Source organism: Periophthalmus magnuspinnatus, chromosome 2, assembly GCF_009829125.3.
Source record: "Periophthalmus magnuspinnatus isolate fPerMag1 chromosome 2, fPerMag1.2.pri, whole genome shotgun sequence".
NCBI classification, from domain to species: domain Eukaryota; kingdom Metazoa; phylum Chordata; class Actinopteri; order Gobiiformes; family Gobiidae; genus Periophthalmus; species Periophthalmus magnuspinnatus.
The window spans coordinates 232,199-259,021 of NC_047127.1; the positions used below are offsets into that span (position 1 = coordinate 232,199).

General features: G+C 45.4%; 1 protein-coding gene across 1 annotated transcript; it reads right to left on the bottom strand.

Annotated features, from left to right (window-relative positions):
* Positions 1-2,451: 2,451 nt before the first annotated feature.
* Positions 2,452-26,451, bottom strand: slitrk6 (SLIT and NTRK-like family, member 6). Its single transcript, XM_033980892.2, has 2 exons — positions 26,003-26,451; positions 2,452-5,206 (listed from the first exon to the last, which is right to left on the bottom strand). Exon 2 carries the CDS (start codon positions 5,194-5,196, stop codon positions 2,671-2,673), a length of 2,526 nt encoding a protein of 841 aa, XP_033836783.1. The 5' UTR covers positions 5,197-5,206; positions 26,003-26,451; the 3' UTR covers positions 2,452-2,670.
* Positions 26,452-26,823: the final 372 nt, after the last annotated feature.

Here is a 26,823-nt window from a genome sequence, read left to right on the forward strand (position 1 = left end):
GTCGTCTCCAGCTCCAGCCCTTGAAGGCGTGTTATCAGTTTGAAGACACGGCTTTGACACACACACGGCTTTGACACACACACGGCTTTGACACACACACGGCTTTGACACACACACGGCTTTGACACACACTAAGTCCTGATCTTAAACTGGGAGATTAGCAAAGGGCTAATCGTCAGGAACAATTAATTATACATGTGGACGAGGTCGGGCCGATATCACAACGAGAAACTCATTATAATTCTGTCCCGCGCTGAAAGACGACTTAGCGAGATCACACACGCCGCGCTCCATCACACGCCTGTTACTGCACATACGGGGCCACTTAGGTTTACGCAGCCGTGAACATTTAGTATTTACAATGTTACCGCAGCCATGAGGGACTCGACACAAAGTGCAAACTATTAGATCCACTCAGGAAATAAATGTATAAAAGTTTGTGGAGGAGCTTCAGTCGTTTCCTTTTAAATTGGACTGAGTTCGTGCCAAGGTTCTTTGGAGTCAGCGAATCACAGAACAACACGATTGTGTTTAAAAATACAGACCATTTCATAAACTAGACGTAATATCATTCTTTATTTGTTTTATCAGTTTACAACTCATAGTATATTCTGTACAGCACTGAAGGCACAAAACAAACAAAAAAGATATAATAATAAACATAAGTATATACAAAATATACAGAATAAATAAGTCAATCTATTTTAGTATAAAAGCTACCGAGCATGTGCTTGGATGAACCTGTCGAATGCGATTTCCCGTTCACCGGTGCTGTTGTTTCTTATGCATATATGGCATCCATTGAAACCAGTTCAAGTGGCAGCATGAGGAAGAATCTCATTTGTAACAAAAATAAGTTTATTGTAGAATATTTCACATCCTCAGAGCGTCTCAAAAACAAACAAAAGTCATCAGCAGGACTTGATTGTCATGCACCATCGTATGGCATCTGAACAGTGCGTTTGTACATGTGTGAGCGTGTACTGTACCTTTAAGTGCTCGTGTGACATAACATCTGTAGAAAAATAAATAAGATCCTTTTGACTGATCATGTCCCCTGTACGCTTGGCATTTCACTAACGATACGGCACCATGAGCATCAGGCTAGCACTGGGCTAGCATTAGGCTAGCACTGGGCTAGCACTGGGCCAACACTGGGCCAGCACTGGGCCAGCATTGGGCCAGCATTAGGCTAGCACCGGGCTAGCACTGGGCCAGCACTGGGCTAGCACTGGGCCAGCATTGGGCCAGCATTAGGCTAGCACCGGGCTAGCACTGGGCTAGCACTGGGCTAACACTGGGCCAGCACCGGGCCAACACTGGGCTAACACTGGACTAGCACTGGGCCAGCACTGGGCTAACACTGGGCTAACACTGCTGCATGTGTCAGAGAGGGGAGTAATCAGGTCACAGCCCCACGAAGGAAACACTGATTAAACAGAAATTCTGGGTCAAGAGCTGATTGGAATTCACTCCAACTCCTCACACATCTGCTGTGAGGTGGAGGCGAGAGGGGGGCGAGGTGGAGGCAAAGGGAGGCACAGGACAAGCTGGAGGCGAGGGGAGGGACAGGACGAGGTGAAGGAGAGGGGGGAACAAAGCAAAGGACCGGGACGAGATGGAGGCAAAGGGAGGGGCAGGATGAGGTGGAGACACGGGGGGGAGACGAGGGGAGGGACAGGACGAGGTGGAGGCGAGGGGAGGGAACAAGGAGGAGGCAAAGTGTGGGAGGCGAGGAGGGGGGCAGATCGATGGATTTGGTAAGGCAAAACGATTAAAATTTACTCAAACGCTGATTAAGTTGAACACAAAAGACAAAAGATTCAAACGGGCGCAGCTTTAACATAACGATCTCATCATAAAGTTTACAGCAACCAGGCAAAACATTATGACCACCTGCCCTGTGTGACGTCCAGCCCTGATTAATGACGGCTAACTCATGCTAACTCATGCTAACTCATGTGTTTGATCGACAGGGGCGTTAGCTTCCTCCTGACACTTCTGAAGGACACTGACTCGGCCCGTCATGATAATCACTACATCCACTTATTATTCAGCAAATGAAAGCTGGAAAAGTACATTTTGTGGGCAAATTTGGGATATTTTTGTTGTACTTTGATCAGATTTGAGCTGTAGCGGGTTGAAAAAGTTACTTCTGTGTCTAATTATAGCTTCATTCTTCTGTTTATTTGTTGCGGCTCAGGTTTTTAATGAGACTGTGTGTTTAAAAATGGTTTTGTGTCAGTGGAATAAAGTCGTTTCAAAATGTTTTATCATGACAGGCCTAACACTGACCACAGGAACGCCCCTCGCCATTTTAGAAACACAAAACGTTGTAGGAGTGAAGACGTTTGGCTGCTCATCCAAGCCGCGGCTTGGATGAGCAGCCAAACGTCTTCACTCCTACAACTTTTCGTCCAGTTTCAGGTTTGAATTTTTGCTTTACTCTGGATCAGATGTGGCCAAATTGATTCTTTGACATGTCCTTTGCAGTGGTCAAAACGTCACGCCTCGTCCGTACACCGTAGCTACATCGTGGAGTCACATGGAGAGATTACATTCTGTGCTACTTAAAGTAATGTGCCCGTGATAAATACCTCACACTGTGGAAAGAAGCAAACAGGACAAGGCACTTGGTTTGGAACAATATCATTATAACGTCTTTAGTCTTTAGTTAAAAGGAGTTTGATGCTCCAAAACTTCCAGATAGTCCGGCTCCGTGTGCAAGTTTGCCTTGAGTTCAAAGTACTCGTTCTTCGTTTGCTCTAGCATCACTTTGCGCGGTCTTGTGTACATAATTGTCTCCATCAGTTTTAACTCCTCCTGATGTCCGGGGACCTGCATGTCCACCGCCGACTGAAGCTGGGGCATGTTTTTACGAAGGTATTCCGTAATCCCGAGTTGCTGTAGCTCCTTTTCCCGCTCCAAAATGTTCCTGTAAAGTGAGTTTGGATTTGCAAGCGTGACAAACTCCGCAGCACACTCTCCTGGTAAAGACCGGTACTTTGCGTTTCCGGTGAGCGGGGAAGTGTTCTCTTTTTCCATGATACTCCGGCAGACTTGGTGTTTCATTCCGGGATCTTCCACGCTGTAATCCATATCTGCGTCGTGCTCTTTGTGTTGCGCGCAGTAAGTTGGGTTGCGGCAGATTTGGACGATCGGACTGTGCGATCTTTCTTCGTACAAAGTAGACGGCCCGGTGCGTTGCGTTAGCGTATGATGCGTTGTCTTTTGTCCGTACATACTGTAGTGGAGGTGGATCGGACTGCTGCTCGAGTTCTCACGAGGTTGTTCTTCTAGCGCCTTTCTTTTAGCCCTTCGTCTCCTTCTGTGCACGACGAACACCACCAACCCGGCAGAGCAGAAGATTATCAACAAAATAAAGACTAGCATGCTCAGAATTAGCACGGACAAAGGTACAGTGTCTGTCAAGGAGCTAAACAAGCCTCTTCCTGTGTTGTCAGGGCCGAGCGTGGCCGTGACAACATCCCCTTCCTCCGGGTAGTACGTCCCTAAACCCGGACACAGCATCTCATGACGGAGGCTCCTCAGTTCGGACTGTACCACTTTCTTTGGCGTGTGGCACAAAATGGAGCCTACCACTGTGTCTCTTTTCAGTTTCTCCACCCACTGTTTTAAGCTAAGCAAGTCGCAGCTGCAGTCCCAGGGGTTGTCCTCCAAATATATCTGCTCCAGGGAGTCGAGCTGGTCCAGCACGTTGCTCACTGGCAGGTGCATGAGTAGATTTTTACGCAAGTTTAATTTGTTGAGAGGGACATTACGGAAGATTTGCGGTGGAAGCGAGCTAAGGAGGTTGTTATTCAAAGACAGGAGTTTCAGATTTGGGAGCGGGTTAAACGTGCCGGGAGCGATCTCTTTAATCAGGTTGTATTCCAGGTATAAGAACTCAAGGTTGTGGAGCCCAACAAACATGGTAGAGAAGAGTTTTTCGATTCTGTTCCCGTTCAAATAGAGTTTCTTCAGACTGCTCAAGCTTAGAAAAGTTTCATTGTCTATGTAATCAATTCTGTTGTTGGCCAGGTTCAGTAATTCCAAACGATCATATGTGACAAAGTCGGACTTGCGGAGTTGTTGGATCATATTCCCGGTCATGACCAGCTTAGTCGGGCTTTGCTGGAGTATCCCAATTTCTGAAACCTCCTGGATCCCTTGGTCTTGACAGTGCATCAAAAATCCTGTCACTGGATGATTGTGACACGCACAGAACTCGACACAAGGGCTGCCCGGAAGGTGAGACGGAGTCGGTGCTTTGGAGTCGTCTTTGGCGTCACCTTGTTTGGGAATCTGATTCAGTTTGGACGAGGGGGTGACGACCATGTCCAGGGACTTTGAAGGTTCCTCCAGGTTGATTTCAGCGTGGGAGGGGCAGAGCACGTCCCTTTTAACTTTGGCCAGAATGATCCCTTTAAGTTGATGCGGATGACTGCAGACCACGTCGCTAATGGCCGATTGCGCTCGCATGTTTTCCATCCAGATTTTTAAATGCAAAATGTCACAATCGCAAACAAAATCATTGTCCTCCACGAGTAGTTCCATGATGCGCCCTATGTGCTCCAGGAACCCGACGTAGGGCAGAGTCTGAAGCTTATTGCCCCGTAAGTCGAGATGGGTGAGGGGCACGAAGCGGAAGATGTTGTTGGGTAAAAACTCGATGGAATTATCATTGAGGATTAGGACTTTGAGTCGGATCAGTTTGTTGAAGGCCCCCGGCTCGATGACCCGGATAAAATTTGTATCGGCTTGGAGAAACTCTAGATTCACCAGGCCTTGAAAAGTGTCCTCTTTCAGGGTGACGAGGAAATTGCTATTTATGTGGAGTTTCCTCAGTGATCCGAGAGAGCTGAAGACCCCTGGCTCCAACTCTTGTATGCTATTACCCCCGATGTGCAGTGAGAGGGCGTGCTTAAGCCCTTCCATCTCCTCGGCGCGCAGCTCCACCAAGTCATTTTTGTACAGGTTTAGGTGGAAGGGCACGCCTGCTGGGACTTTGATTTGGGAGATTTTGGTTATGTTCCGCTGTTCACAGTTCAAATACAAGATGCCATCTTTGCCCTCGCATGAACACAGGGAATCGCAGGATTCGCTGAGGGAGGAGGATGTTTCCTCAGAGGGGGGGATTTCTTGGGATTTGGCCACGGACAAGAACAAGGCGATGAAAATGAGCCAGGACTGCATCTCTGCAGATCTGAAAGAAACACAAGAGAAAAGATTGTTTTACTATCGGCACCGTGACATTTGTCATAATATGAATCAACCAAAAAAGTTTTTATAGTGAATATATTATGAATCTGGACAAGACCTGGAATAAACCACAACTTTAACAAGATTTCAATCAATTTAACACAATTTAATCACACAAACACACTCTCACACACACACCCCAACACACACACACACAAACACACACACAAACACACACACACAAACACACACACACAAAGTCCATGCGTAAATAATTGGCTGCAGCTGGTTGTTGTTTAAATGTCCCAATAATTGCCATTTGGTTTAATTACAATTCCATTTAAATTTTAATTGCAGACCAGGAGTAAGCACACAGTCTTCAGTAAAGACGAGCGTAAAGTCCTTGCAGAGGCTGGACACAGGCTGGACACAGTCTGGACACAGGCTGGACCGACGCTGGACACAGGCTGGACACAGTCTGGACACAGGCTGGACACAGGCTGGACATACATGACTTTTACAGTCTGGACACAGGTTGGACGTAAAGGCAGAGGCTGAAGTGCATTAAGACATAATGAACATGTCTGACACTGTCAAACGATCGCTCGTCCCAAAGGATCCTGTCATTAAACTTTCATGAGCTACAACAACTGAACTTTAGTTGGAAAAGTGCAAGTGCGTAAAATGACATATAAATGTTCATTGTATGCATGAGCGGAGGTCACACTCATCCCCAACACTGGAGAACAGGCTTTATATAGTCATAATCTATTAAAAATGTATCAAATGAAAAGGCGGAACAGTGTTAACAAGGGCGCGGTCCCAAACCGAGCGGTGAACGTTTCTTTATATAGATGCATCCTTGTCTCTTTTAGGAATTTGCATCTGAAAATGGCTTCACAGGGAGCCGTATATAACTGTAAACAATCCTGCACATAACTCAGGCTGCTGCAGTATTTAAGACGCTGAGGAACTAAACTAAATGACGCTATGAAATGTATTGTTGTGATGGAGCCGTCTCCTCAACAGGGATTTACAAAACATCCATCCATCCGTGTTCCTCTTATCCGGGGTCGGGCAGCGATCCAAACAAAGACTCCCACCTCCTTTTATCCCTTTATCGTTCACATTTATCTGGGAGAGAAAACTCATCGTCTCTTAGAAGCTGCAGGGTCCAAACTTCAGTCTGATGCTGAGAAAAAGGGTAAAGTTTTTTTATACCGTGAAAAAATCATAATGTTCCACTGATAATAATTATGTAAACAAACTAAACCTTGGACTGGAAAAAATAAAATTAAAACAAAATGAAGATAGTTTTTTAATGGTATTTGTAATTTCATCTTTGTTCTGATGCTGATTAAGAATCATACACAAAGTTTACATCCGAGTCTTTAGATTCGATACCAGTTTAGTCCAAATAAATATCTGTGTTTGAAGTATTTGATCAGCTCTAAACCAGGGCTGGTCTTATTTTTACTCCAAAGCTTTTTATTTCTATTTATATAAATCACACTTGGACTTTTACCGTGGTATTTAACGACAGCCCCACATCAAACTGTTAAATAAATCAAACATATAAGACGATAGGAGGTGAATATGTTTTATCAAAGTGTGAATAATCTCTGCAGTGACTCAGAGCGATTATGTCCCACAGAAATCCCTCGTACTTCAATGATTTTTTACCCTTTGTGTATATTTGACCAAAGACAATGACTCATAACAATGAAGCATCAAATCAGAGCGTTTAAACCCACTTCAAGAACACATTTAGAAACAGACCCATCGGAGACGGAGAGAGAACAGTCTCCCCCGAGAGAAAACGGAGAGAAAACGGAGAGAAAACGGAGATCAGATCACTCGACTCGAGCCAGTGATTAGACAAAGACTTTAAACACGTGTGGAGGTGAATGGAGGTGCAATAGAGTCTTAATTGAGACGAGTAATGGGAGTAATGAGGGAGTAATGGGGGAGTAATGAGGGAGTAATGGGGGAGTAATGGGGGAGTAATGGGGGAGTAATGGGAGAGTAATGAGGGAGTAATGGGGGAGTAATGAGGGAGTAATGGGGGAGTAATGAGGGAGTAATGGGGGAGTAATGGGGGAGTAATGGGAGAGTAATGGGGGAGTAATGGGAGAGTAATGGGGGAGTAATGGGAGAGTAATGGGGGGTAATGGGAGAGTAATGGGGGAGTAATGGGAGAGTAATGGGGGGGTAATGGGGGAGTAATGGGAGGGTAATGGAGGAGTAATGGGGGAGTAATGGGAGAGTAATGGGAGAATAATGAGGGAGTAATGGGGGAGTAATGGGAGAGTAATAAAGGAGTAATGGGGGAGGCGGAGGCTCGTTGTCGTAAACCATTGTCCCAATTAAAGTAGATTTCCATGGATCAGGGGCCAGACGGAGCAGAGGATCACTGAGCGTCTGGGACAGATGAAGAAGACGAGAAGAAAGTAAATGACAAATATAAAAACAGAAGGATATGACGAAGAAGTAGAAGAAGAGACACAGGCCTGAAAACACAGAGGACTGAAGGATGAAGAAGAGGAGAAGAAAGTAAATGACAAATATAAAAACAGAAGGATATGACGAAGAAGAAGAGACATGAATGAAACACAGGACTGAAGGATGAAGAAGAGGAGACAGGAGCCTAAAGACGCACAGGACTGAAGGATGAAGAAGAGGAGACAGGAGCCTAAAGACGCACAGGACTGAAGGATGAAGAACACGGTTTAGTACAGGGGTCAGTAGTAGTAGTAGTAGTAGTAGTAGTAGTGATGGTGCTGGTGGTGTTGTGGTAACAGTCGTAGTAGTAAGAGGAGGATGGGGGACATATGATCGTCATAGTAAATTAGAATGTACATTGAATTTAGTTTAAATATTAAAGTCAAAATGAAGTATTCATGATTTCCACTGTCTGAAATACTGCATTGCTGAGTATAATTACTTATACTGAAGTACTAAGAGTTGTACACAGTGTGAGTACTGTGCTCCACCTCAGGTCCCTGTCTGTCCTTCAGTCGGATTTCTCCACACGTTTTAAGCCACAACATTTGTCAAAGCTTCAAATCCATCACTTACACTGCACCACTTCAGCACCACCGCCTCAGCACCACCGCCTCAGCACCACCGCCTCAGCACCACCTCAGCACCACCTCAGCACCACCTCAGCACCACCACTTCAGCACCACCGCCTCAGCACCACCGCCTCAGCACCACCTCAGCACCACCGCCTCAGCACCACCTCAGCACCACCACCTCAGCACCACCACCTCAGCACCACCACTTCAGCACCGCCGCCTCAGCACCACCACCTCAGCACCGCCTCAGCACCACCACCTCAGCACCGCCTCAGCACCACCACTTCAACACCACCGCCTCAGCACCACCACTTCAGCACCACCACCTCAGCACCACCTCAGCACCACCTCAGCACCACCACTTCAGCACCACCGCCTCAGCACCACCTCAGCACCACCTCAGCACCACCACTTCAGCACCACCACCTCAGCACCACCTCAGCACCACCACTTCAGCACCACCGCCTCAGCACCACCTCAGCACCACCTCAGCACCACCACTTCAGCACCACCACCTCAGCCCCACCTCAGCCCCGCCTCAATCACCTCAGCTCCACCTCAGCTCCACCTCAGCTCCACCTCAGCTCCACCTCAGCTCCACCTCAGCTCCACCTCAGCCCCACCTCAGCTCCACCTCAGCCTTCACACGAGTCCTGGAGCTGTGTTTATTGAAGTGCAGTGAGTCGTGGAGCGGCGTGTCGTTTTATCTCGAGCGTTTGTAGAAAACGCTCGTGGAATGTCGTCTGTCGTCTTTGGTGTAAATACTGTTCACTGTGTGAATGTAGAAATACCACTGAGGTCAGCTCCACCTGTGATCTGTGTCTGATCATTCACACCTGGGAGAGCGTAAAGGGCGAACGAACGGAGCAAAGACAAAAATGAAACAGAACATTTAAAATACTGAACATTCTTTCATTTTAAAATCCCAAAGTAAAATCCACTGACGAACTGAAGTCTGTCCTCAGGTGTTTTTGACGCTGCTGTTCGTCTTGTGCTGTAAAGTGTGACATCACCACAGCGTTCGGCTCAAATGAAGCTCATCGAGGTTAATGTAACGCCCCTTCTGTTCCGCAACGCTGGTTTAGCAGGAAGTGGACACAATCAAACCTGTTGCTAACGCTAACAGGAGCGACGTCGGGGGAAGAAGGACCTGATTTGTCTGTTATTAATGTTCAGATCTTGATTTACAGACACAATAGTGAAATAAAAACCCCAGGATCATGTAGAGGGTTAATACGAACATTTAAGACCAAATGACGATGAGTCGATGGAATCAGAAGTGCGCTCTCGATCACTTCCTGTTTGTAACGCGGCGGCTGCAGGTTAGCTTTATCCTTTTATACATACAGTCTATGAAGCACACACATAATTTCAGCTCTAATTATTGCGTTATCTGATTATTCCAGTATCTGATTCTGCTGCGTACCGTGTAGATATAACTTTAAAATAATCTGCAAAAGGCCATCTCCAAGGACGCCCCAGAGGTTATTTTACCTCCGCTGTATTTTTACTAAGACGCAGATCTGCCCTGGTTTAAATATTAATACTGTGGCTCCAGAAACAAAGGAAAAGTTATTGCATTCTTGCCTCATTTCTTTTACCTTTTGCCTTAAGTTACCTCAGACACAGATTCTCGCTGGTGGGTAAAAGTCAAAATAGCTGCGCTCTGTCTGTGGTCTTTGATGTATTCAGACTGAACCGTATCTGAAGGTCATCGTTAACTTCACCAAGCGTCTGGATGGACTTTTGTGTCTGAGGAGAGTGAGATGGAACATACCTCCCACATAACAAACCCGCACTTATTATTTATAGAGAAGAAAACTTTATATTATACAAGTTAGAGGGAAAAGTACTACTGCTGCAACAAATACTAACAGTACTACTACTAGAAACATATATTCGACTCAGTGTCTTTCTCTTGTTGTTACTGTGAGTGGGTACACCTCTCCACAGATCTGACCTGTAACTTGACCATGTCTCCACAGACCTGACCTGTAACTTGACCATGTGGTGTCTCCATGGATACAGATAGTTTAGTTTAGTCACTTTTTGATTCAGCAGAGTTTTTTTTCCCTGTTCTTTCACCCTCGTTAGCGGCCATATTTGTTTTGATCCACGCATGTCTCTGATTGGCTAATCCACCTGTCAATCACACTCATCTAAAAACAGGGAGACTGACCGGGACCAGAGAAGTGAGATTAATGCCATATTCTGAAACATTTCACACGAAGCAAACATCGAGCATGAGCCTTCCACCGGGAAATTTACATACTGCATCTTTAAGTAGTTACTCAACAGTGTTACTGCAGTGACGATAGTACTACTGACAAATACTTTACAGATACTTTTACTCCTCCTGCGTACTTCAGAGTCGTGTTTACATTGTACTTTACTTTGTCGAGTTTCATAGATTTTACTAGAACATGGAGGAAGTTCCTTTTCTGATCTGGACATCGTCACATAAACTTAAAAGTATTCACCTTGGTATTTGCATATTCAGAGTATTTATAATCAGCTTTAGCATCGTGACAAAGTTGGTTTCTGGTTCGTTTATCTGGACGCTCCACAAAATGGCGTCTGCTTAACTCTATTATATTTGCATTGTTTAAGAAATACAAAAGGGGAGCTCCAAAAAGTCTTTGGTGTGTTTCATTATTTATTCGCGTCAGCTCCGTCCGTGTCTGGCGGTGGTCGAGATTCCCCCCCGAGACTCACCTCCTGTTCGGCCGCTCGCTCGGAGCCAAAGCAAAATGAAACAAAAGCTATTAACAGATGCTATCGGGGCCGTTTCTGCCCAGATATGAACTGGCAAACACGCGTCGTTCTGGACTTCAAACGGACTCCATAACCGATCCATTTTTCCGCCGTTTATGTTTCCGTGACAAACGACGTTACCATGCCAACCGGGCCCCGGCGTTTCTGTCCTCAACTCTACAAACAATTCAATTAGGAAAATACTCGTCTTTAATCCGCAGTGAACGAGGCCAAAACTCTATTCAAAATGTTCCATCAAATGCAAATCGTGCAGATCTGAGTAAAGTGTTTACCACAGCAAAGGCCCGAGTCGAGCTGCAGGATCCCAGCACTTTACTCCTATAAACACGGAGCGGGGGCCAGAACACGACTTTATTCTCCCGTTTGGAGACAGTTCTCAAAAGTCTAAACATATTTATTCATTTGGACATCGTGGTACTTTCAGTACTTTTAGTTGAGGAGGGTCGCAGTAGCAGTAGAGTTCTGAGTATTTTAGTACTATATCCCAAACTATAAAGAGGCCAAACTGTGAGCTTTTATAATATTTGTACTTTATACAACGTTACTGCAGTTAGTTTTAAAGATACAGTACGTGACCAAGGCCAAGTTACAGGTCAGATCTGTGGAGATGTGAGCTCGTCCACAGTAAGAATGCATGTTATCTAACGAGAGAGACGAGAGACGAGAGAGACTCAAGACACGAGAGACGAGACAGACGAGAAACGAGAGAGACAAGAGACGAGAGACACTAGAGAGACGAGAGAGAGACAAGAGAGACGAGAGAGACTCAAAGACACGAGAGACGAGAGAGACGAGAGAGACTCAAAGACACGAGAGACGAGAGAGACGAGAGACGAGAGAGACTCAAAGACACGAGAGACGAGAGAGACTCAAAGACACGAGAGACGAGAGGGACGAGAGAGACTCAAAGACACGAGAGACAAGACAAACGAGAGACGAGAGAGACTCAAAGACACGAGAGACGAGAGAGACTCAAAGACACGAGAGACGAGAGAGACTCAAAGACACGAGAGACGAGAGAGACTCAAAGACACGAGAGACGAGAGAGACTCAAAGACACGAGAGACAAGACAAACGAGAGACGAGAGAGACTCAAAGACACGAGAGACGAGAGAGACGAGAGAGACTCAAAGACACGAGAACGAGAGACTCAAAGACACGAGAGACGAGAGAGACTCAAAGACACGAGAGACGAGAGAGACTCAAAGACACGAGAGACTAAGAGACGAGAGACGCTCTGTGCACAAAAAACATATTTAACGTCGTAATAACAGTTTGTTTTTTAATTATTATGACTGTGGTGAAATGTTTTATGAGTTTGTTGTTAAAGTGAGTTCTCACTTTGACTGTGTCATAAATACTCAATAAAAGAGCCGTTTGAGCGGCTCTTTGAAAGGAACAGATCCAAAAGATTCGATTCCCACAAAGGAGCCGAAAGTGGCATGACTCGTCCTCAAACGGCTGAGGCCAAAAGTGTGTGTTTCATTCACAGCCGCTAATCTGGGCCTCACACACACACACACACACACACACACACACGTTTCCTTCCCTCGTTCATTATCTCAGAGCGCCGGGCCTCACACACGTTTCCTTCCCTCGTTCATTATCTCAGAGCACTGGGCCTCACACACACACGTTTCCTTCCCTCGTTCATTATCTCAGAGCGCCGGGCCTCACACACGTTTCCTTCCCTCGTTCATTATCTCAGAGCACTGGGCCTCACACACACACGTTTCCTTCCCTCGTTCATTATCTCAGAGCGCTGGGCCTCACACACGTTTCCTTCCCTCGTTCATTATCTCAGAGCGCTGGGCCTCACACACGTTTCCTTCCCTCGTTCATTATCTCAGAGTGCTGGGCCTCACACGGGCCTCTGCCGTGTGGGCGGTTTGTACTTTGTACCTCACTCCTTCAAGACTCCAGTCTGTAAATAACGGCGTGTTCTCGGGGCCTCGTGAGCCTCATATCTCCACGTCGCCTCGGCCTCGTGTTTATCAATTATTCTAATGGCCTGACATTTCAGGCCCGTTCACTCACGATCTGTAACAAGACGAAGTCCCACAGGGCGTCTTTAACCGGCCGTTTACTAAAGCAACAGAGTGGGTCAAACGCCAATGAGCCCGAAATGACATTTACAGGCAAAATACCAGCGGAATATTACAGTACGGCTCTTTATAACAGAACAAATGAGTCTAGAGCAGAAACACGGCTCTTTATAACAGAACAAATGAGTCTAGAGCAGAAACACGGCTCTTTATAACAGAACAAACGAGTCTAGAGCAGAAACACGGCTCTTTATAACAGAACAAACGAGTCTAGAGCAGAAACACGGCTCTTTATAACAGAACAAACGAGTCTAGAGCAGAAACACGGCTCTTTATAACAGAACAAACGAGTCTAGAGCAGAAAATGTTTCTTTAGTCTCTTTTCAAGTCGACGTTGAGGCTGAACTTTTAAATCACATTTACCAAAGACAAAAATGTTTTTACTAAAGAAAAAGTTGAATCGTGGTGATTTGTTTTTGCTTCATGTGGATTTAAAAACGTTTGACAGGACAGTGGGGTTTTCCTTTTTCTTTTTAGTTTTCCAGTCGTCCGACTAAAACAAATGAATTTTTTAAAAACAAACAGTGTGACCTTGTACTTTAAAACCTTTAATCCAAACTATATAAAGTATTTTAAGGCCCGAGCGGCAGAAGAACCTGCTCCAATTAAAGGCAATTCACATTTTTAATTTGTTTTATTTTTACAAATTCTTCAATTTTCACAAAGGAATTACAATTTCAGTCAGATTTTACTCTGCTGTTGAATAATCTGCCCTAAATCTACATAATGTATTTGTTCTTCAAAAGTTTCAGAACTTTTACAGAAAAATCCCATTTCACATCAAAAAATTCAATGACGTCATGTTGTTTCCGGTGTTGCCGTAGTGATGACACAAATGCTCCATGTTATTCTAATGCTCACACCTCCACATCTCACACGCTCAGGTTTGACTCTGCTCCTCTGAGCTCGTCCTCGGCCGTTTAGTTTCAGATTTTGTGAATCTCGTCTTCGGCGACGCAGCTGCAAAATCTGAGGGAATGTTCAAATTTACAATTCACAAAATTTGCTCCATTTGCACCAAGACACATTTCCCTCAGATTTGATTTTAAAGTCTTTGCACTAAACCTATTCAATGTGAACTAGTGGAATGTGGCTCGTTAGCGCCCCCTGTAGAGTGAAACAAACTTTTCAAAAAGTGGAGCATCAAAAGTTCAAATTCCAATTTTTATACAGATTTATGGTCTTTATGTGACGCAGCGGGGGCGGGGCCTGTGTAGGGGCGGAGACTTATAGGGTGGGGCCTTGAAGGGGCAGAGCCTGTGTAGGGACTAGCGAGGTCCAATCATTGCCGCTTGCGGTTCTATGTATTATTATTTCTCTTTTCTTTTAAACCAGCCTCAGTTTCACTGAACAAAAGAAATAAATGATTTGTTTCTATGAACAAAGTCACTAACCTCCCATTTTATCTCACATTAACTCTGCAGTAACTCTCCCTCCACCTCTCTCCTCCTCCTCTCCTCCTCCTCTCCTCCTCTCCTCCTCCTCTCCTCCTCCTCTCCTCCTCCTCCCCTCCTTCTCTCCCTCTCTCCTCCTCCTCTCCTCCTCCTCCTCCTCCTCTCCTCCTCCTCTCCTCCTCCTCCTCTCCTCTCCTCCTCCTCTCCTCCTCCTCTCCTCCTTCTCTCCTCCTCTCCTCCTTCTCTCCTCTCCTCCTCCTCTCCTCCTCCTCTCCTCCTTCTCTCCTCCTCCTCCCCTCCTTCTCTCCCTCTCTCCTCCTCCTCTCCCTCCACCTCTCTCCTCTCCTCCTCCTCTCCTCCTCCTCCTCTCCTCTCCTCCTCCTCTCCTCCTTCTCTCCTCCTTCTCTCCTCCTTCTCTCCTCCTTCTCTCTTGTGCTTCCTCTGTGTCTTTACAAACATTTTGTCGTTTCACAGCCGTAAACTTTAAATGTGCAAAAGTCTAAACTTGTGGCCAAGTGTTGACGACTCAAACGGTCAGTGAGGAGAAGAGCCGGCTCCCGGTCAGTGAGGACGCTCTCATTACAGAAGAGCCGGCTCCCGGTCAGTGAGGACGCTCTCATTACAGAAGAGCCGGCTCCCGGTCAGTGAGGACGCTCTCATTACAGAAGAGCCGGCTCCTCGTGCCTTGGCCCTGGATCGATTCACACGGTTCACTGGACACAGGGTTCTGCTGCAGTGACTTATTTTTATACACATTTGTCATAGTTTGCAGCAGATTGGCGTATGTAAGACCGGTCATATGTGTATGGACAGATATAACCTCGCTCTGCACTTCCAAGTGGCGTGTTCAGTGGCGTGTTCAGTGGCGTGTTCAGTGGCGTGTTTGTGCCCAGTTTCGAACCATATTTTTAGATATTAAACAAACATGTCCAGAGTCATGTTCTGTCCCCGTCACTGTCAGGACGAGAAGAACTGGAGCTGCAAATCGTCCACGAGTCCTCAAAGAGCCACGAGTCCTCAAGGAGCCACGAGTCCTCAAGGAGCCACGAGTCCTCAAGGAGCCACGAGTCCACGAGGAGCCACGAGTCCTCGAGGAGCCACGAGTCCTCAAGGAGCCACGAGTCCTCAAGGAGCCACGAGTCCTCGAGGAGCCACGAGTCCACGAGGAGCCACGAGTCCTCGAGGAGCCACGAGTCCTCGAGGAGCCACGAGTCCTCGAGGAGCCACGAGTCCTCGAGGAGCCACGAGTCCTCAAGGAGCCACGAGTCCTCAAAGAGCCACGAGTCCCTGTGACACGAGGCTCATGAGTCTCGTGTTTCCGCGGCGACACAAACACATCTCACATGAGGCTCAGGATTATGAGACGAGCGTTCGAGCGTTGAAAAATATACAAATAAAAATTAAAAAAACAATGGATCCAGTTGTTTCTGTTGAGCAAAATTCAGCAAATCTTTATAAAAATCACCACATTTGAAGCTTTAAACGACTCAACATCTGTGAAAAACACTTTTACTTTTTAAACTCTTCAAGTACATTTTTAATCAGGTACTTGAGTGTGTTTTGCTCTGACTTTGCCCAGAACACTTCACGTCTGCGACTGTAGAGACTGACGCAGTTTTACTTTATAAACTTTATAAAGTGTCTGTACAGCTGCTCAAACATGGACCGTTTCCACAGCAACTATTTTTGTTGGTTTGGGTTTTTTGTTTTTTAGAATCACCTCAGCGTCAGGGCAGATATAAGGACGATCTGGATCAACGAAAGAGCCAATCCAGAGCCAGGCTGATGATGCTCATGATCACTTCCTGTTTGGAACGCGGCGGACAGGAAGTGATCATGAGCATCATCAGCCTGGCTCTGGATTGGCTCTTTCGTTGATCCAGATCGTCCTTATATCCATCCAGAGCAGTATTTGAAGCAGAATAAAAAGCAGAGACAGCCACAGCCTCAGCAGAAGGTTTAAAATGTCCATGAAATACATCACAAAACTCAATATGGTCCATAACCTGAAGGGAAACTGTTGTGAAACGTTCTTCAGCGTCGTGTTTATTGGAGAACTTTAATGGAGCCTTCAGAGAACAGAGTGAGACTGAATAAGACTCACCTCAGCGTCACTGACCTCTGTTTCTTGGCCACCTACAGTGACGTTTGATTTACGGATGTTGACAAGACGGGAGTTGTCGGAGTAAATTTTAATTCTCCCAAGTCTGAGCGCGGCGCTGTCAGCTCGGCATAAATACTGTTTAATACACGGCGGCGCGAGCTAATCTACAGCCCGCACTTTTCAAAGGCGACGCACTTCTCAACGCTTTTAACTTCAGAACAGAATTTCAAGTGGCCTTTCACATTCACCTGAGCCGCTGATATACGACGACGACCTTCTGCTTTATGTCACGCCGCCCGGTGCGTTTTGTCGTCGTTTTGTCGTGTTTTCTGCAGTTAATAACAAGCATAAGACATAATCTATACGTCAAGGTTAAAAAACAAGTGCGGCCTGTTCAACGGCAACACTTCTGCTCCATATAATGTTCTGTTTACATAACCTCTCTCACCTTTTACTTGCTGCATTTTTCAAATCTAAACACTGAGAGATTTTCTACGGCAGAAACGACAGAACGAGCTTTTGTTTGTATCAGATGTTTAAAGAGTCAAACGTACGAACTTTGCATCGATAAAACCTCCACAAAGTGTTAACGCTGTTCATCGTTTACTCGGATCTGACGGACTCGAGTGTTTTGCTCAAGGACACAACAGCAGTGTGTCTGTGCACGGCAGGTTTGAACCGGTGACCCTCTGGTGGAGTGGCACAGCTGAACACGTCCCTCTGTCCCACATGTGCCTCTCTGCTCATCGATTTACGGCTCGTTCATTCACTTTAAAGCTACACTGTGTACATTTTCTGAGGATCACATGCTTGTTTCCGTGGAGATGTTATTACTTTGACTGGAAGATCAGATCAGGTCAAGATCAGCTCTGTGGAGAGGCGAGCCCACTCACACTGCAGTATTTGAGGGTGTTTGGATTTCACAGAATAATTCCCCACTGAGTTCATCAAGATTAGATTTATTTTATATTTTATTATTTCAGTTTTGATTAAAATAATTAAACTAAAGCTCCACTGACGGATCTTCAGCTCACAGCCCTGTTCATCTGGAATAAAGACACAAACTACACAAACACCTCCCCTCATGGTCCTCACCTGGAGGAGGAGGAGGAGGAGGAGGACCAGCCTCTGTATAAAGGCTCCAAACTCCTCCCTGAGACAAACTCCTCCTGCGTCGCTCACAGAGACACCACCTGACTGCTGCGCCTCCTCTCACTCCTCCTCTCACTCCTCCTCCTCCTCCTCTCCCTCTCCCTCCTCCTCCTCCTCCTCCTCCTCTTTGTCCCTGTGTGTCTCATCTGTTTCACATTGAACAGCTGCTTCCATGAGTCTAAAACTCATCAGATGTGTGTGTGTGTGTGTGTGTACAGTATGTGTGTGTGTACAGTACGTGTGTGTGCGTACAGTACGTGTGTGTGTGTGCGTACAGTACACACTGTGTGTGTGTGCGTACAGTACGTGTGTGTGTACAGTACAGTACACACAGTGTATGTTGGCGTGTTGTTTGTCGTATTTTAGGATTTCCATTTTTCTAAACAAACAGAATCGTGTCTGTTTTTTGGCAGTTTCTCTGTTTCTGAAGTTGAAGCCAAGAAGCTAAAAAAAACACACAATGGTCCACCTGAGTGTGTGCCAGGTCAGAGCTGAACACTTCCTCCTGCTCCTAGAAATACTACTACTACTACTACTACTAACACCACCAAACCACCACCAACACCACCACCAACACCACCACCAACACCACCATCACTACTGCTGCTGTCACTTCTACACCATCGACACATCTGCTACAAATAACACTGTAAATGACCTTGTTCACACACTAATTGTTGGCAGATTTCCTCCATATTCTGACTATTACCACTGCAACCACTATCACCACTACTACTACTACTACCAGTACTACTACTACTACTACTACACTCCCGCCTTGTTCACATGTTACTTTCCTCTGATTTCACTGCCAAATACAGAGACTTTCATTTCTGCCGTTTCCAAAGTGAAAACTCAGTCAAATCTCTTCACCACAGAGACATTTGCATGTAGGATGTTTATCACCCACACCTAAAGTACTAGTACTTCCCCCTGGACACCTAAAGTACTAGTACTTCCCCCTGGACACCTAAAGTACTAGTACTAGTACTTCCCCCTGGACACCTAAAGTACTTGCACTAGTACTTCCTCCTGGACACCTAAAGTACTTGTACTAGTACTTCCCCCTGGACACCTAAAGTACTTGTACTAGTACTTCCTCCTGGACACCTAAAGTACTTGTACTAGTACTTCCCCCTGGAGTATCTCACATTCTGAGCTCGAGTGCCTGATTTCTGATACTGAACATATGTGAGATAGAACTAATAATAGAACAGCTCAGAAATCTCCCTCAAAGAGACAGAAGCAGCTCGTCAGTGAGCCACGAGTGAGCCGCCTGTGAGCCACGAGTGAGCCAGGAGTGAGCCGCCTATGTGAGCCAGGAGTGAGCCGCCTGTGAGCCACGAGTGAGCCAGGAGTGAGCCGCCTATGTGAGCCAGGAGTGAGCCGTCTGTGAGCCACGAGCGAGCCGCCTGTGAGCCACGAGCGAGCCGCCTGTGAGCCACGAGCGAGCCGCCTGTGAGCCACGAGCGAGCCGCCTGTGAGCCACCAGTGAGCCGCCTGCATTTCAAATGTTTCACTCGTGCAGAGTCATTATTTCTCCTGAAATGAGCCACAAACACACAAACACATGAACACAAACACACAAACACATGAACACAAACACACAAACACATGAACACAAACACACAAACACATGAACACAAACACACAAACACATGAACACAACCACGCCTGTGCAGTGTGACGGGGGCGTGTGAATAGACGTGTTATAGACTGTGAGCGCAGGATTAGGACATAGACTTCAATGCAGTGAGGTTTACAGTTTTCAGTCTAAATAATCTAAATATTTTCTGTATTAACAAAATGAATCAGATGACGCCGTGTGCAGCTCGCGGCGCTTTGTGGTTCATGTTTTGACTTGTAAAGTACAGTGAACATAAGTGTGTACTAAGTGTGTACTAAGTGTGTACTAAGTGTACACACACAGGGTTAGAGCGACACAACGACCTTTGAACCCGTGTGGGACGCGCCGCTAAAAATACCACAGAAAAATGAAAGTCCAGGAGGAAACAGAACGACGTCAGGACGACTGCTGTTTCCTCCTTAAAGCTGCACTGTGGAGCTTTTCTGATGGAGGGTGCACCACCTCCTTGTCTTTATGAGGCGTTTAGTGTGGCATTATCTCCATGGAAACAAGCAGAAGCGCAACCAAGCTAAGTTAGAGGTCTGATCTATGGAGAGGCGATCCTGTTTTTCAAGATTTTTGAGCAACACTAACACCTCAAATTAAATGAATGTTCGATATGTTTAATGCCATACTGTGGAACATTCCACGCATGGGAGTATCATCTCCATGGAGACGTACAGAGTCACAGCCTGTTCTCTCATTCATATTTTTTTGTACTGACTCTAAATCAGTGAAGGACGGAGGAAAATAAAACGACTAAAACAACCTCAGTTTACAAAGTCCAGATGCTTTTCCAGGAGTTTTTCCAAACTGTTTTTCATTGTGGAACATTTTAACTTCTCCAAATAAAACACGATCCCGACGTGTGAGGCCACATCAGGACAGATCCACATGGCAACATGACAGAACATTAGCATGAACAATATTAGCTTAAACACGCTTCAGCAAGTTTAAACCTCAGAGCAAACTACAGCAAAGAAACGGAGAATTCACCTGAAGCAGGAAGAACGAACCGCCTCCGAAACAACACGGAGAGAATCCCAACGGAGACAGAGCGGCTTCAAACCATCACACACACTTTGGAGTTTGATGGACAGCGTCGAATTGTTCAAAAATAAAGAACCATACGCTGAAGTCTCCAAACATAAACCACGATAAGAGAAAAATGTGCAACACTGGATCTGAACGAGCTGCAGACGGAGGAAGACGTTAAAACAGACTCAATTTGTCAGAGAAAGATCATTACATAAGATGAAACGCTGAGACGTTTATGAGTAAAATATAAGAGTTGAGTCAGAACAACATGACGAATGTTTGACTCACGTGTCACTTTCTTTACTAAACTTTTTAAACCCGGATCAGACGAGTCCGAACTCGCTGCACGAAAATGAAACTCAGATCAGTTTGGAACGTTCAGAACTTTTGATTTACACTGACAGTGAGGGGCAAAAGGTGAACCATGTGACTTTATCCACCTGCGTGTCTCCATGGCGATGCAGCGTTTTGGATTTTAAAGTGCCAAACCCTTTACAGGTCAGATCTGTGGAGACTTGAGCCGCCTCAGTTTGATTAAGACTGAATGTTTTTTGATGTTTATAGCAGAACTCATCCTTCTTCAAACCATTTATCAACAAGAAAAACACCACAGCATCATCATCATCATCACGACATCATCACGACATCATCATCATCACGACATCATCACGACATCATCATCATCATGACATCACAACATCATCACGACATCATCATCATCGCAACATCATCACGACATCATCATCATCATGACATCATCATCGCCACAACATCATCACGATATCATCAGCATCAGGACATCATCACGTCATCATCACAACATCATCATCATCATCACAGAGTTTTACAGAGTTCTGTGGTGTATTGTTCTTCATCAGGGGCCAAAATTAAAAACTTTGACAAATTCATGGGTCAAACTCAATATTTATATAAAATAAACCTGATGCACCTGATGTGTGATGTTTATGTTTGTTTAACCTTTTCATACAGAAACAACTTTAATTTTGCTTAAACACAAAATCTGGAACAACTCAAGTTTGATATTAAAAACATGAGAAATGTAAGTATTCTTTTATCATTTAAATAAATAAAATCAATTCTGTCTCTGTAGTGATTCATTTGTCCGAGGTGAGTAGTAGCTTGGTCGCTAATGAGTGTCAGAAAAGGAGGTGCGCTCGCTGGTCTCGACTGTGCACCTCCTTTTCTGCGCTGGCAAAGCATTCTGGGATTTGTAGTATTAGTGGTGCATGTGCTCTATACCAGCGGGACAGCTCCAACGCACATTTGATATGACTTCACGGGGCCAAATATAATTACACCGCGGGCCAGATTTGGTCTCCGGGCCTGAGTTTGACATGTGTGTGTTCTGTCTGCACTGGTACAACATCACACTCAAGAAAACTTTATTTATGAATAAAACTTGAGCTTCTGTAGGTGAAGGTTCTACTGATCTGACACATTATACAGACTGGAGACTAGAACCGACAACCCGCTGGTTTATAACGGATTTAATCAACACCAGAGTCCACATATGTTTACAAAGATCTCACATGATAAAACTTTAAACTTTAGTCCTGGTTCAGTCCTGGTTTAGTCCTGGTTCTGTTCTGGTTTAGTCCTGGTTCTGTTCTGGTTTAGTCCTGGTTTAGTCCTGGTTCTGTTCTGGTTTAGTCCTGGTTCAGTCCTGGTTTAGTCCTGGTTTAGTCCTGGTTTAGTCCTGGTTCAGTCCTGGTTCAGTCCTGGTTTACTCGTCTGTGTCTTTTGTCTGTGTTTAGTTTCGATTCTAGTTTTTGTCTCTGAGTTTAAATATTTTTGAAGCTCTGGTGATGATGTTTTTTGTTGTTTTTTGTTGTTTTTTTTTGTTTTGTTTTTTTTGTATTTTAAATCCTCCTGAACGTCTCTATTTCCTCTGTCTCTGTAAAACACAGGGATCTGATAAGGAAAAATGATCTTTAAACCAATATTTGAAAAAAATAAAACGTCCTCAGCAGAGACATGTCTCTCATGTCCAAGTCTCACTCAGCTCCTGATTTGGAAAAAGACGAGTTCATCAAATCAAACCCAAAACACGACACAGCGGCCACATGAAACCACAGAGACAGGGACGGGATTTTATGTCCCCAACGTTCTGTCTCCTTTGTCCTGTCTCCTCCGTTGTCTCCTTCATTCTGTCTCCTTCGTCCTGTCTCCTTCATTGTCTCCTTCGTTCCGTCTCCTTCCTTGTCTCCTTCCTTGTCTCCTTCCTTGTCTCCTTCCTTGTCTCCTTCCTTGTCTCCTTCCTTGTCTCCTTCCTTGTCTCCTTCGTTCCATCTTCTTTTAATCAGTCTGGAGCCGTAGTTAAGTCTGTGAGACACTGAGACACTGAGACACTGAGACAGGTCTTAAATGTTCTTAAATGTTCTTAAATGTCCTTAAATGTTTTTAAATGTTAAATGTGCTGAATCTGCCACGAGGCCAAGTCTCAAACTCAAAACCTTTTACTTTTTACTTTTTACTTTTTACTTTTTACTTTTTACTTTTTACTTTTTACTTTTTACCTGCTGCTCTGTTTCTCACAAAAGTGAAGAAGTGTGAAGAAAATGACTTTTTACACTGCGCCTCCCTCACCAGGGACGTTATTAAGTGTCCTAGAGGAGGAGACGCAGGACGAGGAGACGCAAGACGAGGAGACGCAGGACGAAGAGACAGAGGAGGAGTCGCAGGACAAGGAGACAGAGGAGGAGACGCAGGACGAGGAGACAGAGGAGGAGACGCAGGACAAGGAGACAGAGGAGGAGACGCAGGACGAGGAGACAGAGGAGGAGACGCAGGACGAGGAGACAGAGGAGGAGACGCAGGACAAGGAGACAGAGGAGGAGACGCAGGACGAGGAGACAGAGGACGAGACGCAGGACGAGGAGACAGAGGAGGAGACAGAGGAGGAGATGGACAAGGTGGAGGAGGCTTATAGGAGAAGACGCAGAAGGAGATGGAGGTGCTTATAAGAGAAGGTGTAGGGAGCTTACAGGAGATGAGGAGGAGGTGCAGGGAGCTTATAGGAGACGAGGAGGACGAGGAGGAGGAGGAGGAGGTCAGACTTTTCTGTGGATAGTTGGAGCTGCAGGTGGAGCTGCTCTGCTCCACTTGTTTGACTCTCGCCTCAGTCCAAAATCATTCAGAAAGTCGTAGATTCGTGTCGTTCGATCGATGGAGGAGAAACCGACAGATCTATAAGAACAGAACGTGTCCTGATCGTTAGCGGAGGCGGGGGATTGTTGGCGGAGGTGGGGGATCGTTGGCGGAGGCGGGGGATCGTTGGCGGAGGCGGTGTCTGCGGCCTCCTCGACGCCACGTGAACTGACACAAAGAACTCCACCACAAGCAGAGGGCGGAGCTAAACTGATAAAAGGATAAACTGGTTTTTCAGTATCGCTGAGGTTTGGGCGAAGCAGTTAATGAAACGTTTATGGAGGTCAAGATTCTGTCGTTAATGATCCGTCGGAGGATTTAGAACGAGACCTGCAGCCGCTCCTCCGGCAAAAACAGAAAAAAAAACAGAAAAACCAGAAAAAACCAGAGTGTGGAGGCTCAGTTTGGACAGAATGGAGCTGGATTAACGATGAATGGAAACGATTAAAAGCACAAAGTGTTTTTTTATGATCAGAAAATTGATCTCAAAAGACGAAATCAAATCCAAATCAATATGAGATCAATCATTTTGAGTTTTCGGCGCATTTCCCACATTATGGAGTTTAAATCAGATTTAATAAAGAACAAAAGGCTTTTCTCTTGAATCATAATCGTGCTTGAAGTTTTCATATCGTGACAAAACTGAACTGGACTTGTTTTATTGTGACTCTGTTGTGAAGCTGATGAGCGCCCCCTAGTGCGTGCTCATCTATTATAACATTTATCCCATCTGTTAGTTCCATAAAAATAAACCAAAACAATTAAAATCACAGTTTATTTGGAGGTGAAGCCGCTCGTCTTAAAGGTTCAACATGTTTTACACCCACTCGTTTGTAGAAGTCCACTGAAAGTAATAATTTGGAGTTCCACCTACACAAAACGGCAGAGGAATTGAACCCTCCTCACCCTTTGGACAGAGCTGCAGTTCGGCGCCGTGTTAAAGCTGTTACCGCTCGTCTCTCTCTGCGTTCGCTCCCATCTGTCGACGACGAGATGTTGTTTTAGTGAGTGGGTTTACAAAAGTACGATTCAGTTTTACAAAGTACCTCCACCTTCAGGCACCGGAGTTCACTCCAGTTTAAACCAGAGCTGTTTTGATTGGCAGGTCATGGAGGCGTGAACTAAAAAAAATCAATGTGTGCGATTGCGAGACGGGGCCAGTGCCTTGAAGGAGGTCTGAGGTTCTCACATTAACTTCACGTCGTTCTGTCCAGGTCCAAAATCCCTCAGCACAAAATGAAAGATACAAAACTCATTTAAGAGCGTGACTGTTCCAGAGTAATTAGTGTGTGTTTAATTACCCCACACCTGTGTTTAACAAAGACAAGAGCTAAATTTATCACACAGAACAAGTCTGATGGGACGAAACAAACTGTCCACAACGTCCAGAAACATCCAGACACGTCTCAGAACATCACAAAACTACAGCAACAAGAAAACATCTATGTTTGAGATGAAAAGAACCAAACTCTGCTTAACAACGTGAAATTACACACACGATATGGCACTTTTCTGTATTTTTACTGCATTACACATTTTAAAAACACAAAACAAATCAAATATATGAAGCAAGAAACATTGGAATCATGTAGTAAAGACAAGTTATATACAGTTATATTTTATATTCAGATCCTCAAAGTTTTCACTTTGTCCAAACATATTTATTTTTTCTTTACATATTTCCATGTATCTGCTTCATACATGTGTCTCTGTGTTTATAAAATATAAAATGTAATAAAACACATTTAAAAACACAATGAGAGAGTGTGTCCAAACTTTAGACTGGCCCATGTTCAACGTCATCATTTCACCAAACCAAACCAAACCAAACCAAACCAAACCTCATCAATGTGACGTCACATTTCTGTCCATTTACTGAGACAATAATCACGTGATTATAATCACACACAACACAAACCCTCACGAGGGAGAGACTCTGCGTAAAACTCTGCGTAAAACTCTGCGTAAAACTCTGCGTAAAACTCTGCGTAAAACCCGCGCAGCTCCCCAAAGCCCCAGAGACTGAAGCTCCGGGGGCAGAGGACCAGGTGCGCGCGGTACAGGAGCCCCGCAGGGACAAACACGGGCTCCTTCTGTCCCGGGCGCTTTGTACGTGTCTGTGTCGTGGGTTTGTCTCTTTGACTGACGGGTCATAGCTGAATGTCTCTGTCCTGAAGCTCGGGGACAAATACCTCCACGGACACTGAGACCAGTTGGAACATGTCTGAAACTGAAGCCTGGATTCCTGCGAAGTCTCTGGTTTAAAAGTCACTGCTGTTTCATTTCACACACGCACAAATTCACACATTTACACGAAGGACATGAGACAGAAACATCTGCGTCCCAAAAACGTGACTTACCGAGTGAAACCTGGCGCTGAGTCGAAGTCCAAACGTCCTGTCACTGCGCGCGCTCCATGGGACGCGCGGGGCTGGTCTCACTGATCAAATACAATCTCCACGCGCGCATTGGCACAAACAAGAAACGTCCAAGAGAAACGTCCGAGCTGAAACTTCACCAAACCTCGGCTCCTCTCGTCCCTTCAGCCCGGCTCTCCCGCGGACTCGTTCTTCTGATGATTCTTCTGACGATTCTTCTGATTATTCCGCTGCGTAAAAACGTCCAGTCCCGGGATGGTGCTGCAGACTCAGCCCTGTCCTCACACACACACACACAGACACACACACACACACTGATATAAGTGTCACAAGGTAAAATAAACGCGTGTGTTTGGTTTATAATCCTGATGGAGCCGCGCGCTGCCTGTCCGCGTCCTGCGCCTCCACGCGCTCTGACTGTTTAACCTGCGGAGTCTGGGACTGGATCTGTCATTTGCATGAGCTGAAGAGGAGGAATACTGAGGAGGAGAGGGGAGGAGGAGGAGAAGAGGAGAGGAGGGAGGTGTCAAGCACCAAGAGAGCTGCTACAGTCAGTTCCGGTTTGAGTTTCAAAGTAAAAGGAGGATAAAACCAAACTGGGTTCAGTTTAATGTAAAGTTTATTTAAACAGTTTATTTAAACAGTTTATTTAAACATAATGTAGAGAATATTCACCTTTTACTGCCTCGTTACATCAAGGAAAGTTTTATTAATGAGTGTCATAATTAACTCGGCACATGTGGGTTTCTCTGCTGAGATCAGATCAGTCTGAGCTCTGGGTCTGTGAGTCACAGGGAGGTGAT